General features: G+C 40.9%; 1 protein-coding gene across 1 annotated transcript in view; it reads right to left on the bottom strand.

The window, feature by feature from the left end:
- Window positions 1–951: 951 nt before the first annotated feature.
- The window catches only part of galnt9 (polypeptide N-acetylgalactosaminyltransferase 9), a 97,416-nt gene continuing 84,230 nt past the window's right edge, over window positions 952–14,137 (bottom strand). The window contains exons 7-11 of the mRNA XM_019885344.1: window positions 11,554–11,739; window positions 9,106–9,243; window positions 7,082–7,177; window positions 3,611–3,778; window positions 952–1,820 (exon numbers count right to left, since the gene is read on the bottom strand). Of these exons, the coding sequence (XP_019740903.1) occupies window positions 1,674–1,820; window positions 3,611–3,778; window positions 7,082–7,177; window positions 9,106–9,243; window positions 11,554–11,739 (735 nt within the window). The 3' untranslated portion in view covers window positions 952–1,673. The remainder of the gene's footprint in view (window positions 1,821–3,610; window positions 3,779–7,081; window positions 7,178–9,105; window positions 9,244–11,553; window positions 11,740–14,137) is intronic.

Raw genomic sequence — 14,137 nt, 5'->3', positions numbered from 1 at the left:
GAATAAATCTTGAGAAAGTTTGGAATATTTTGGCGCTGTGTCTCTCAGTTTTAAACCTCTACGCATTCGCTGACATGGAGACAAACGGATGCCCTTTTAAATCGAAATACTGGTGGGGCTTATGCAAATGAACACGCCGCGGGCTCCGGCTGTCATTTAGAATGAATTCTGATTCATCAACATACTCACAATTGTGCGAAGACAATGGGTCAGGATGCACGTGTCAGGAATCCAAGCGTGATTTATGATATATGCTTAATTTGTGCACAGAGTGGAAACATTCGTACACATATTTAGTGAATGAGATGCAGTGACGTGACGATGCCAGATGCTGAGCATCCGACAGAAAAACATCCACGTGCGGAAGCAACTTCTCTACTCACCTCACATGACACCATGTTCTTCCCCCCTTTTTCCCAATGTCAAAAAAGGGGGCTATTTTTAAAGACGCTGTTGAGTCCTTCCAAGAATCCTTCCAGGCGTGCATAGAGGCGTAGCGGATGGGGCTGGAAAAGTGTGTGAGACTCCAGTGGGGTTACTTCAAAGGGTAAAACTTGTAGTTTGTCGTTTGGATTTGAAATATCTTTTATGACACGTTTTGTGTGGCTTAAATTTTGTGAGCTGTCACTCTCAGAAGCACAAACCTACATTTACAATTTAAATGAAGTAGTAATCATTTATTTCCAACAGTCTTTTGTGTGACCTATAACCTGTAAAGCCCAACTGAAAAATAAAGGGAAATCCAAGTAGGAAAATAAAAAACATAAAATAGCCTGGTGGCATAAATAGCACACACTCTCAGTCATATGTTGTTGCGGCACCGTTGGCTTTTTAGGTAGGAATCTATTATCATTTTTACTTGATAAATACTGTACTACCAGCATACAAAATACACATCAAAAAAGGTACAACAGAAAGTAACTCAGCTTGTGTGAAGTAAAGTGAGACATGTGATCATAAAAGTGATTTTAATATATCAGTTTAAATCCTTCATTCTTACAGTCGGCTTTATTACTATATTTTGTCTTGTTTTATTCATGGCTTTAGATATTAACTTACAAATAGTTTGTACATGCTTTAGGGACTCACATTCCCTGGTCAGATGAAGCAAACACTGAAAAAAAAAAGGCACACAATTCCAACTGAGCATTAATGTTAAAACAAAACAAGGTACTGTTGTAGTTTGTGTTACTGCATCTGAAACCACCGTGAGCCCTGAGGAGAAAATAACAACCTCCTTTAAAGCTTATTATATACTTGAGTAACCAGGATTGCGCAATATGTCAGACGCAATTTCCAGAACCCCAAAATAATCATTTAATGTGGTAAATTACAATACACGACTCTGATAATATTTGATTTGCTCAGATCCTCTCATCAAAACAGTACACACTTGCACACACTCACATTCATATACAAAGATGAACCGGATACCTTTACAATATAAATAAGATACAGTAATTACAAGTGGCGCCCGTGTGTCACTGTACACCTCTTTATACAGGTCAGAAATGGGAACTTTTTCCAAGTCTAGTCACAGAGAAGTCGAGGAGTTGGAAAGCTCTGTCACATGAGGGAAGCCCAACAGTGAAGTGGTGTCATACCACATCTTCCAATTCCCAACTGTGACTTGAAAAATGACCCCAAAAAGTCTCAGGGTTTTTCCCATGGCTTTAGTGTCTGGGATGCTTAATCCAGTTTCGGATGATCCACTTCTGACCTGAGCATCTCTGCACCACTAGGCGAAGGCCGAAGTTAGCATCTTTAGACATTTCCACTTCTAAGCAACGACCCGTGTCCCTGCTGATGATTGGACCGTTCTGTGTGTGGGAGGGGTTGGGGGAGGTGTTGGGAGAATCAAGATCAAGCAAACCATCGGTTATCGGTTTTTCTAACAGAGAATATGATTGTGCAAAAAGCCAGGATGTTTTTGTCATTTTCTTTTTCCATTGTAGAACTACCTGCTCATAAATGTACAGTACACAGTTACCTTTATTCTGTATTAATGGTCCCCGAATCGGTTTTGTTCAGATGTGTTGTGTAAGGTCATCACAAATACATTTTCCTTTTATGGTGACATTGATGGGAATTTATGAATCTATACATTTCTGCGTAATAGGATATGGGAGCAAATTTGTTCAGATCATTTGCCAACTCACAGAGAATACCAAATGACCAAGTGGCAACATGGTCTGGAGCTGTTTGTCACATTGATCTGTGTGTGTGTGTGTGTGTGTGTGTGTGTGTGTGTGTGTGTGTGTGTAGAATATATACAGAATAGAATATACCTGTATATACACATTTGTAACAATTGGACAAACTCTTTCCACAGTTGTGAATCAAAAACAGACCATTCAAAAGCGACATATTCTTCGCTAAAACTGACCTTGAATATTTAAATGGTTGAGTGGAAATTTGTTAGGTCTTTTTGTTATGTTTACACTTCTCAGGTTTGGTTTAGTAAAACAACTCTGGTGCACAGCTCTCATGTTGCAGTCAACTGTGAGTGCTCAACCCTGATGCGCCGCTCAAGAGGAATGAGACCACGTGCTTCAAAGGTATGCTTGCAAGTGAATCTGATGATTTCTTTAGCTCAAGTCTAAAAACTGCATGGACCTGTGACATGGAACAATGGTAATATTACTGCAGAGAGCATATGGAGATCAACATCGGAACATATTTTAGCAACCTATCCAATCAGGTTGAGATCTTATGCAAATGTTTTGTCCAATGATACACTGAACCCGGCCGTAATGTGGCTCAGTGCGTTGGTCCAGAATATAGTATCACAAGTATCCATCCATCCATTTTCTGATCCACTTTATCCTCACAAGGGTCGCAGGGGGTGCTGGAGCCGATCCCAGTTGTCTTCGAGCAGTAGGCGGGGCACACCCTGAACCGCTTGCCAGGCAATCAAAGGGCACACATTGACTCACAACCATCCGCGCTCACACTCACACCTAGAGACAATTTGGAGTTTTCAATCAGCCTGCCATGCATGTTTTTGGAATGTGGAAGGAAACAGGAGTGCCCGGAGAAAACCCACGCAGGCCTGGGGAGAACATGCAAACTCCACACAGGGAGGCCGGAGCCCGACCCTGCACCTCTGTACTGTGAGGTCGACGCGCTATCACAAGTATTAATACAAATTCATGTAGATTTGCAGTTACCTTTTTCATTTTGAGCTGGCGTTTCTCCTGTTCACAATTTTCTATCCCACCTGAAATGGGCGAGGTACCTGGTCTCTGTACTGTGAGGTCGACGCGCTATCACAAGTATTAATACAATTTCATGTAGATTTGCAGTTATCTTTTTCATTTTGAGCTGGCGTTTCTTCTGTTCACAATTTTCTATCCCACCTGAAATGGGTGAGGTACCTGGCCAGGGTAAACTCCGGAAGGGAGACCAGTCAATGAATCACTATGTGATTGTAAACAAGATATTCTTTGGGAACACTATCAATAACTTTTAATTGTATATGTTTTGCCATAGGTTGTTTAAAAGATTGATGTATTTAAGACATACGTGGTCTCCTCCAACTTATCTTCAAGTCTTTTTCCGATGCCACGATCAGTACATCCACTGATTGCGCAACATTGCTTTTCTTTACCTGTGTGAAATCCCAAAGCCGCTGGGAAATCCTGGCAACAGCTTCACATTTTTTCAAGCTGGCAATGCGTCCTCTGCCGTCATCAACAAGGCATTTGGTGTCAGGCAGGAAGGTGGTGGATCCCAGGGGTCCAAGCTGTAGGACTCCATCAGTAGAGTAGCGCGCAAGCTGGAACCCAAAGATAAGAAGTGTGTCTCATTGTTCAGTTCAAGGATGGTTATAGTAGTCATTGCTGTGGCAAAAAATAATTGTCAACATCAAGAATGGTTCGAAAACAAAAAAAAAAGTTGAAAAGATACAGTAGGAAATTCAGGCAGTCGCTCAAACATTAAGTGTCTTTGTTTGTGGTGTATTGGTGGTCATAATATACAGTAGATAATTATTTCACACGATACAAGAGTGGAGAAGAAAAAAATCTAAATCATTCACTATACAGTATTTACTTCAGCATGCAAATAATTGAGGCTTGCAGCTTCATGGAATGTACGTTACCGTTACCCTGTTCATTGAGAACTACTGCCTACCACAACCTCCTAACACATGCATACGTACTGTATCTTAAATTGATGATGCAATCAATGAGCAAATCTAGTGTTACCCTTTGACCGTTGTTGATGTGGCGACCTAATAGGCTGGGTACAAGGAATGAAAATGCCCAAGAAGGGACATGCAGTACTTCTGAGAAATCTATGAAACATTGTACTGTAACTTCAACATCTCACTTGCAGTTATCCGAAGTCCTTCAACTTTATTGCATGTAATAGCAGTGATCTCGACTAGTGTGAAACACTGAGGGGTGTTGGTTCTCACTTGAATGTCACTTTGGATAAGAGCGACTCATGATGCAACAATCTGCAACATTGTCATATTGCTCCACAATACTGCGCTGTGTGATCTACAACACCACAAGGTGGCGACGCCACTGGAAGAATCGGATCCCTCGGTGTTTAATGCAGCCTATTAAAGGCTCATTGATAAAATGGCGTTTCTATTATGCAAGGATACAGGAGACATTGGGTGTATTATTTAGAGAAGTGATCCCTCATGAAAAATGACATGCCAACAAGACAAAAGCAGGCATCTCTCTCTCTCTCTCTCTCTCTCTCTCTCTCTCTCTCTCTCTCTCTCTCAAATATTAAAGCATGGGATAGTTAACGCCGCTTTTTTCAGGGTTCACTGTGTTCGGAGTCTCTGAATGGCCTGTGTAGGTGTTGCAGCATGTAAGGATGAGCTATTTACTGCTATTTAATCCAATCAAATGTTCTTCCCTGAAGGGCCAAAGAGAACATTTAGGGCATCTGTTAAGTACAACTTTAATGTCACTCCAGGTTCATTGGATGCGGTTATGGGCTATTCACAAGCCTGATGAGTCAATATTCTTGGGACAATCATGCTGTGAACCCATTTTAATTTGTCTGTGGGTGGTAGCCTAAAGGTCTGTCGTGCATGCAGATGGCTTGCTTCTATACAACTTTCTGATGGAATGGTAAATTGTTTGTGCCATGGCTGGGTGTATGAATAATGCCATATCATTCTCTTCATGCCGCTTTACATTTGGGTCTTTTATACAGTAATGCATTCGAAATGAGGCGATGAGAAATAATGAATGCGAGCCAATTAACCTGTGTCTCTGCAATATGCGACGCTTCATTGCCTCTCTGAGATCATGAAAGGTTTCGAGTTGGTGGGGGGTCAAACTAATCCGTTTCTTAATTAGCTCATTAACAGCGTGCCGCTGTTGTTGTAAGATGCGGTGTCGATACAATATACTCTGCAGAACTGTACATTTGTGGTGTCTGGATGCGGCAAGCTGTTGTGAATATGTTCACGGAACCGATTATTGCAAACATTTTAAGCAGGGCTTGACATGCTGGAACAGCTGTGGACCTGCATTTGGTTTGTCCATGTGTTACTTTAGCCGCTCTGAGCATGAATAAGCAATGCAAGATGAAGTCATTGGGAGGGCCAAAAGAAAAGGAATAATGGAAGTTTACGTTGGGCATTTCGCGGCGAAAAGCAATAAAGCTAAGAGAAATACAATAGAAAAAAAACAGATCACCGTGCGCCACAAAATTGAATTGTCCTACACTGCTCATCGCTGTAATCAAATAACACTAAGACAAGGTATCCCTCTCTGTTTGTTTATTTCCCCAGAGGGTTTAGGATTAAGACATGAATAACATTTACATGGTCTCCAAGGGTTTGGCTTTTGTTATCCTGCACCAAAGGCAGAAACACATCTAGCACTTAAGGGATGTCACCATTTTACTCATCGGTCGCATGTTCATGGAAATGATTTTGTTCCACTTCACCATGCAAGTTCTTTTCCTCACAAAGCTACAGCATTTTCATGATCACATTAGTTGCACAGAAGTATCATCTTGAATCTTAGAGGGCTTTGTTGTTGAGGTGAAGAAGCAATTTCGGTGTGTAAAAACGCCATTACACACACCCATAGACAATGTCAGAATTTCTCCCAAATCCAGCATTTTCAATGCAGCATGAGTCTCTGCAGAGGTTTGCACACCGATGTAGCCAGAATATCGATGAATTATTGTGCACTACCACTGCATGGCAGCCTGAGGCATCGGTATAAGTTTCAGTGTTGAGGCTGGCGGTTGAAAGAGATTTTATCGCATGCTCGGTAACTGGACAAAAGCTCAATGCGTATGCAATTTATTTACCATTCAAATCCATATGCATATATGAAATACACACGTCGTGCATTTCAGGCATTTTATTCCACTGTAGTTTTGTTGGGATTCATGTGTGAAACACAAAATAGCTCAGCGAAACAAATGTTTTAAAATAATTGGATTCACATGAAACATTTTAGTTCCATTCATCTAGATGGGACCTCTGACATGCTAAGACCATTTCACAGAAATTAATGAGTAGGTAAAAACGACGCAGGGTGAAGCACCAACATTTTAAAATCCTTTTTCAGCAAATTAAATAAATAGCATGACATCAGCATATTGGTTTTGTAGGACAGCCACTTTTTCCCGCAAGTCATTGTAAATCAACAACTCTAACACTTAGAGGTGAGAGCTAAATATAGACAGAAAAAAACAAAAACCAACAGATTTCGATTCACGAATGTAGCAGCTCCATAAAGTGAATGAAAAAGTTAACGCAAAAAAATTGCCAATAATGTTGTTTTTCACTTTGTTGCCACGACATGCTACTGTAAGTAAGTGTAATCCATTATCTCTGTGAATCTCTATTTTGTGTTTTGGAATGTGCCACATTGAAAACTACAAATATGAGTGCATGGAGTCTTAAACCACTGCTTATCATTTCTATGCAGTGAACACCACTGATGATTCAACTTTGATTGCTTCCCAAAATCAAGCAGAGGAATTAGGGATAAACAAATGCATACATCAGTAGTGTTGAGCAATGCAATTATTATAAAAGAAATGACAAAACATTGCAAATAAGTACACCCTTCTTAATTGTGGAACAGACCTGTGAGGACATGCCATGGCACGGATAGAGGATTGCTTTGTCATCATCCTCAGAGCCCTGGTCCAGACAGTAGCCACTTGCTTTGCTGTTCCTCACCTGAGAGACACAATATGAGGTCAAATGGTCCATTCATTTGAAATATTAGCTTTGAAATTTTTGACTACATAATGAAAGGTTTTTAGAACACCTGTTGAACATAGCGACAAAACATCAATTGCGTCATGAAATTCTTTCATATGAACTTCTCAGTGAGTTTTCAACCTTTCGTCAATTTGATTAGAAATTAGCAATCAAAATAATAGACTTTTTTTTTTTTTTTAAACAGAGCTTGCTCACTTAGTTTCTCTGGCTTCAGAATTAATGGAGATTACTACGGTAACCAAGCATTAAAAGATGTTTCTGTCCAAGAATACAAGTAAATGATTTCGTATTTACTTTTTTGCATTTTGCCACTTGCTGTCGACTGAAAATGACATCACAGTTGCTCACTGAACAAAAGTTGTCTTGACGGTAAGATGAGAAGATAAGAAAACCTTTATTTGTCTCACAATGGAGAAATTCGCAGTACTATGTTCTATGCGTCTCCACTAGTCTAAAGCGAGGCATTTTGCTTCATATTGAATTCTGGAATATGAGTTGAGCAGCAAAATCCACCCGTTTTTGTCCATTTGAGGGGGGCGGCCATTTTGCCACTTACTGTCGACTGAAAATGACATCACAGTTGATCACAGTGAGTAACTCAAATTTCACAAACACAATATTAATGGTGTGTTTAGATTAGTGGGGCAAGATATAACACATTATTGTAAAGAACATTTTGGGGTTGGCTTCCCCTTTAACAGATGAATATTGGACAAGTGCCCAATACTTCTACTTTCATTTTCAAGTATAATACATCATATACACCATATTTTTGGATGAGCAAAAGTAGTGGAACAGGTACACTGAATACATTAAAGTGACTCAGTCATAATATTTAAATAATTTCTTGATAATAACTGCATCTAGCCTATGACTCATTTTGTGATGCTTTCACCAGGGCCTCATTCAGTTGTTTGTTTCAGTCCCCTTATTAGTAGGTGAACTGCTCTATAAAGTTTGTATCCGGAGGAGCGTACCTTTGTCATCTTGACAGTAGATTTCAGGTCATTTTATCGCTTCATACATCTCCAAATTTGTGACGTTTTAGTTTAATTCAAATTGGAAGACAAATGGTTCGATATATTTTCAAGTTCATTTTAACGCTGAATGTGTTTCTCAGTTTTGCACCTTTCTAGTTCTTGTCTATGTCTGACACCAGGAAAAATAAAACAAAAACTGTCTCTGATTTTTAGGGAATCATTTACTTCTATGCATGTCCAGCCTATTGATTTTTTTTTTTTAATCCCAAAGCAAAAACCCATTCTATGTCATAATAGGATATTATTATGCTGTGACCACTCCCTGTCTCTGCCTGTTAGCTATGCTCCCAGATGGTGCCGTGCATCAAGCATGAGCTTTTGTTCTATGTGATTTGAATGAATATGAGTTCATTTCCTGGTCGTGACATGTCCATCATGCGCAGTAGTCGAGAAGGTTCTGGCCCGATGGTTTGGTTTGCACCGCAGAAAAAGGCACTGACAGATAAGACTCTGGGCCATGGCAATCTCATTGGAATAGAGGACCTATAAGAGTTTGATTAGAATTCATTTTGGATAAAAAAAACAAAAAAAACATAGAATTCTGCTTGGCACGAGGACCTGTACACTATACAATCTATAATTCATGTACAGCCCGTATCTTTTTCTGTGTAATACGTAATGAGAAGGAAAAGCCTGGAATTGTCAGAATGTGTTTGAACACTTTTTTAAAGACCAGGATATTAATTATCTCCGTGGAGGTTTGTTGTGGACCAAGGTTTATCAGTAATGAGCACCCCACACATAGTTTTCACGGACTAATTTTCTGTAGTATGAGCCAAAGTTAAAGGTCTCTTTGTCTGTTGAAAGCATGCCGCTGTTAGAATTACAAATGATCTTTCTCACCTCTCCATATGTGATGGTGTTGTTGTAGATTCGCATCTCAGGGTAGACGTGTTCAAGGTACCAGTGAAAACTTCGACATTGCAGTCTTTTCCTTAACGCCAAGCGCTCAGAGACGTCACCAAAATCAACCCCTGGGTTCTGTCAAGAGATGTTAATCAACATAGGTGAAATACTTTTGACAAGTGAGAACTTTTAATTTGGGTAACACAAAAATATACAGCGGTGTACTCGATGTATAGTTCTGTTCAAGTACTACAAAATTAATTGCAACTATCTGTTGGAGAGATGCTAGTTTGCATACTGTCAAAGTGCACATGAGCAAGGTTGAAAGAGACAAGCTCCCCCATTCACGCTGAAGTCAATTCCTTGCACAACTTTCTTGCATACTTTCAAGATGCTGTGTGATTCTCCCGTCCAGACTTCAGACACACCCACCATCTGTAACCAGGAAGTTCATGCACAACCACCAAAGAGACGTGTTTCAGTCAGTCTGAGAGTGGCCCTAATTTTCGGATTGTGGAGTTTTCATGAGGCTTGACTTCCATTGAGATTCCATTTGAAAACTATGTCACAATTTGATTGTGAAATTAACTTGCGTCATGGATCCAGAAGTTACCAGTGTGTGCAGCTCTGCCGCAGATGCAGATTGGTTCAGTTGCTGTCTATAGTGTAAAATGCATGAATGAGCTGCACTCTCTAAATTGTGGGCTGGTCTCCTGGGGTAAAATGGAGGACAATAATTAAATAGCACCGCATCTGCACTAAAAGATGCCGGACCACGTGACTTACTGCCCTGTAAAAGAGATTGCCAGTAAGTGAATGTTTAGGACATGGTACAAACTGAGTGTTGACCAGGTTGTCGAGCAACGCAATGTGCAAGGGGTGCATCGGTTGCAAAACACAAAAATCTATAACTCACGCCCCATTATTAATATGACTGTATTGTTTGTCATCAGCGCTTTCACTTCAAGTCCCATCAGCATTATGGAAATGCTTCTCACAGGTCATATAAGAATTATTATGCTATGATGTCAATGTCTGGCCATCATTGTAATATTGTAGGGACAATATACAGCCGATGCACAGTTGATGAGGACAGGTGTTCTCCCGCCGTGTCTACATGTCAGCACGAATCAGCCGAGTCGGCCGGTGACGGCCATCACTCGTTGTCAGCGGCTGTGAAATGACTCAAAAATGCAATAGGGTGTTTTGCCTTCGAGAGGCGCTAGACCTTTGTACAGCCCCCTGGAGCGTGGAAGAGAATAGATGCTTAAGTCTATGGTCGAATGGATGCACTGACAAATTTGTCAGCCAATGCCCTCATTTCAAGGTTGTTCCACCCAGAGTGCATACATTTCATGAAGGTGCGCAAGTGGCACAAGGGGAGAATCTACACAACCAAAAACTTGCACGGCAGCGCATCTCTTCTGACATAAGAACACGGACGAATATGCCCCAAAATCCTTCCGAAACTCAGCTCAGGGTCACAGTTTGCATGACCCATAATTTGACATCTCTACTCGTGTGCCTATACAATACGATATGTGGGGTTTGGTTCTCTATGTGGTCTGCAAAACCAATAAAGCCACTGTACATGCTCTCGTTGTGCACAATACTTCTTAAAGATGCGGCCACAGTATTTTTGTTACCTGCCTTGGTTTGTTGTGAAAAAATCAGTGGAAAAATCTCGAAAGAAAGTAATCTCACATTCTCTCCGTAGCAACTGCAATTACATGGTACAGCTTTTTTTGTAGCCATGCAGCGACAAGAACAAATGCATTCCATTTCAGCCAAGCCGCAGTCGTGATTCATAAAGCCCTTCTGCACCAGTGCAGTCGTGCTCGCAGCGGGTAACTTAGTCGATAAGCGCAATGAAAGATTGTGCATATGGGGGTTTTGTGAACAAGGGAAGTTGGGATAACCATTGTACCAATCTCTCCAGTGCAGATAATGGAACAATGAGTGTTTGTAAAAGCATTACAGGACGGAAGTGGTGCCATTACATATTGGGCCTTTCTTCTTGGTCTTGCTTTACCACTATTAGTCACTTATGAACAGCTGTTTTGGCCAGTGCTCAGAGGGCTTTGCTGATGTCCTTCACTATCATCCCATTGTGCATCGCTGAAAGGCACCAATTAGGACTCACTATGTACTTTAAAAAAATAATGATAGCAGTTTGTTTGTTTTTTCCACAGCCAATCTTAATAGACTATTGAAGGCAATTAAGCTAAGTGATGTGTTTCAAAATTGACTGATTACACATGAGGCCCCTGTCATTTGTCTGTCTTTGCATTGCCTTCATTGTGCCACCAATGTGACGGTCAAGTTGAGTGAATATAGAACTTTGACATTTGATTACATTGCCTGCAGGGATCCGCTCTGCCTGTCTGCATGCGCAAGTATAGGAAAAGGTAGATGGAGCCAAGACATGGAGCCTGTAATGCTTACATTCATGGGAATGTTCCAAGCCATGTAGACGTGAGATTTGTATTCGTCCATCCACACCTCAGCTGCTCGCAGGGCATTGCGCTTGGCATAGTAATCAATGTCGTTGTTGTAGGGCTTTTTGGTGCGCTCGATGTGGGCCACTCTCGCACACGGTAGGACTTCCATACTGCCACCGCACTGCCACACCTAGAGAACAACAACAACAACAACAACAAAAATCCCAAGATACTTGAATTTACATCACAGGAAGGCATTGCATACAGGAAGCTCTGCCAGAGTCATTTAGAACCTTTGTTTGTTTCCTGTAAATGATGTATGTGAAATATCACCAAACTACACTCAATATTTCAATGACAGTTTTTAGGTTGTGAAAGGTTAGTCAGAAATTAATAAACACCGAATCAACTAAGTCCAAAGTAAACTTTCGTCCACACGCAATTGTTGCCCTAGTTACTTTCGCAATGACCATTCTAAATGACCAATGACTCACGGGCCCAGCGAAAATAGGACTGTATCTTCAATTTGCAGCATTGATGTGGAAACCCCTGCTGAGGAGAGTCATTGTGTCATCTTGAGATGCTGTGCTGTGGTCCAACTGGTCAGCTCTGATTGCCAACAAATGTTGCTGCGCATCGAATGTTGCACACCTACAGAGCTTACTTAACAATCATCCATGTCATGTCAAATGAAGGAGTGAAACTTGTCTCCTCTCCTTTTCAATATATGCTGAAATTATTATTTAATGTGGAAGGGAGGCAACAATTACTCTCAGGGCTTTTTTATAGTGACAGAAAATCCCCAATCTCCGAAAGGGAATTCACTAATATCAGAATACTGTCTGTTTGGCACAGGAGTGTGGAAAGTGAATAAATCCTGGCAATAATATGTCATCTTGGAAAGTATCCATCACATAGAGAGTACTGATGGATAGGAAAATGAAGGATGTTTTGACACTTAGGTCAACACACTCAAGGTGAGAAGACTGAGGCAGGCGGCCATGAGGCCATTAAACAATCCTTACTCAGGAGTGCAGCACAAGATAAGAATTGTGAAAGTGCAAAAGCAAATCGTCTCGACTCCTCTCATTCCGATCACCTCACACAGTGGTATCAGGATGTGACAACATCCGTTTGAGACTTTCCCTCAGACAAACTGCATAGCTCCCACAACCCAACCCTGAGTCACTACATAATGATTATCACAATGTGCACCAGACACTGCGAGCCATTCACTTCTCACTGAAAGCCAAAATGAGACCTCCTGCATGGCAGAAAATATGAATGCTGCTCCAAGACACTTTTTAGAGTAGCACAGCAAGAGTGCAGCCAGTTCTCAGTTGACCATCTTAAGCTTAAATGTGTCATACATGCAATTTTAGGAGTTCCGATGCACATTCATAGCTTATGGTTTATTCACACCATCTTTTTAGTCATTAGTTGAAAAGTGAACCTGAATTTGGATAGGAGCACTCATCTGACTTCCGTACAGGTTGCTTGGGTTAAGTTCCTGCTCTGTGAGGGTGTGAATGTGAGTGTGAAGAGTTGTCTATCTCGCTCTGCCCTGTGTTTAGCAACTAATTCAGAGTGTAGGATGCCTTTTTTTCCCAAAATTGCCTGTAAACAGGATAATAGACACATAAAAAACACAAATTTGGATCGTGCCACCTTTGCACCCAAATAAGCAACCTTAAGGTGCAGGTGGTGTTTGATGAACCAGTTCACATCAAAAAAGAGAACAGAAGTAGTTTGAAAACTGTGTAATGAAATCATGTCAAGTCTGAAAGCAATATGCATTTATCTGCTTACGGCTCCGTATTCAGACTGAAAGGAAGCAATTAGAGAGCAGCCTGAGATCACTTGCTTGCTAAAACAATGTTGACTTTTAAATGAGTTCATGATTGACAGTTTTGCTTAAAAAAGAAACTGCGGTGCGATTTCATTGATGCATGCTGCTGTCATCAAATCTCGGAAGCACACCATACAGCTCATGCCGATGTGTGAAGTAAAAAGCATTTATTATATTCGTACATTTTGTCCATTCATTGTCAGCAATAATCTTCTTTAAGAGTCTTTCTCGATGAACCACAAAATTACCTGCTGCTCCAAGTGCAAAACATGCTGTATGCGCTTTGGTTTAATAATTACTTTTTTACACAATGAAACAAAGTCATGGTTCATCAATGACCTCTTGACTGCAAAAATGAAACACTAATGTATGAATAAGAACTTGAACCTGCATTGGTTTCGCCACCTTCTGCTAAGATACGGTAAGATGGCCACAGACACAAGCCCCTGACTTTCTGTCGTTTCTTTCGACGTCACAGCCCTGTTCACCTCGGTGCCCACAGCCAGGGCTGTAGAGGCTGTTAGAAGAAAACTTTTAGATGACAAAACGCTAGCTGAAAGAACTAAACTGTTGCCGGAACACATTTGTGAACTGTTAGAAATATGCCTCAACACAACTTACTTCAAATTCAGGGACACGTTTTACCACCAGGTCTTTGGATGTGCCATGGGATCCCCTGTGTCTCCCATTGTGGCCAACTTGTACATGGAAGAATTTGAAAATTTGGCAATGTCTTCAT

Source organism: Hippocampus comes, unplaced genomic scaffold (genome assembly GCF_001891065.2).
Source record: "Hippocampus comes isolate QL1 unplaced genomic scaffold, H_comes_QL1_v1.1 scaffold45, whole genome shotgun sequence".
Taxonomy (NCBI): Eukaryota; Metazoa; Chordata; class Actinopteri; order Syngnathiformes; family Syngnathidae; genus Hippocampus; species Hippocampus comes.
The sequence above is the reverse complement of the archived record's forward strand: the minus strand, read 5'-3'. Positions and strand labels throughout refer to the sequence as shown.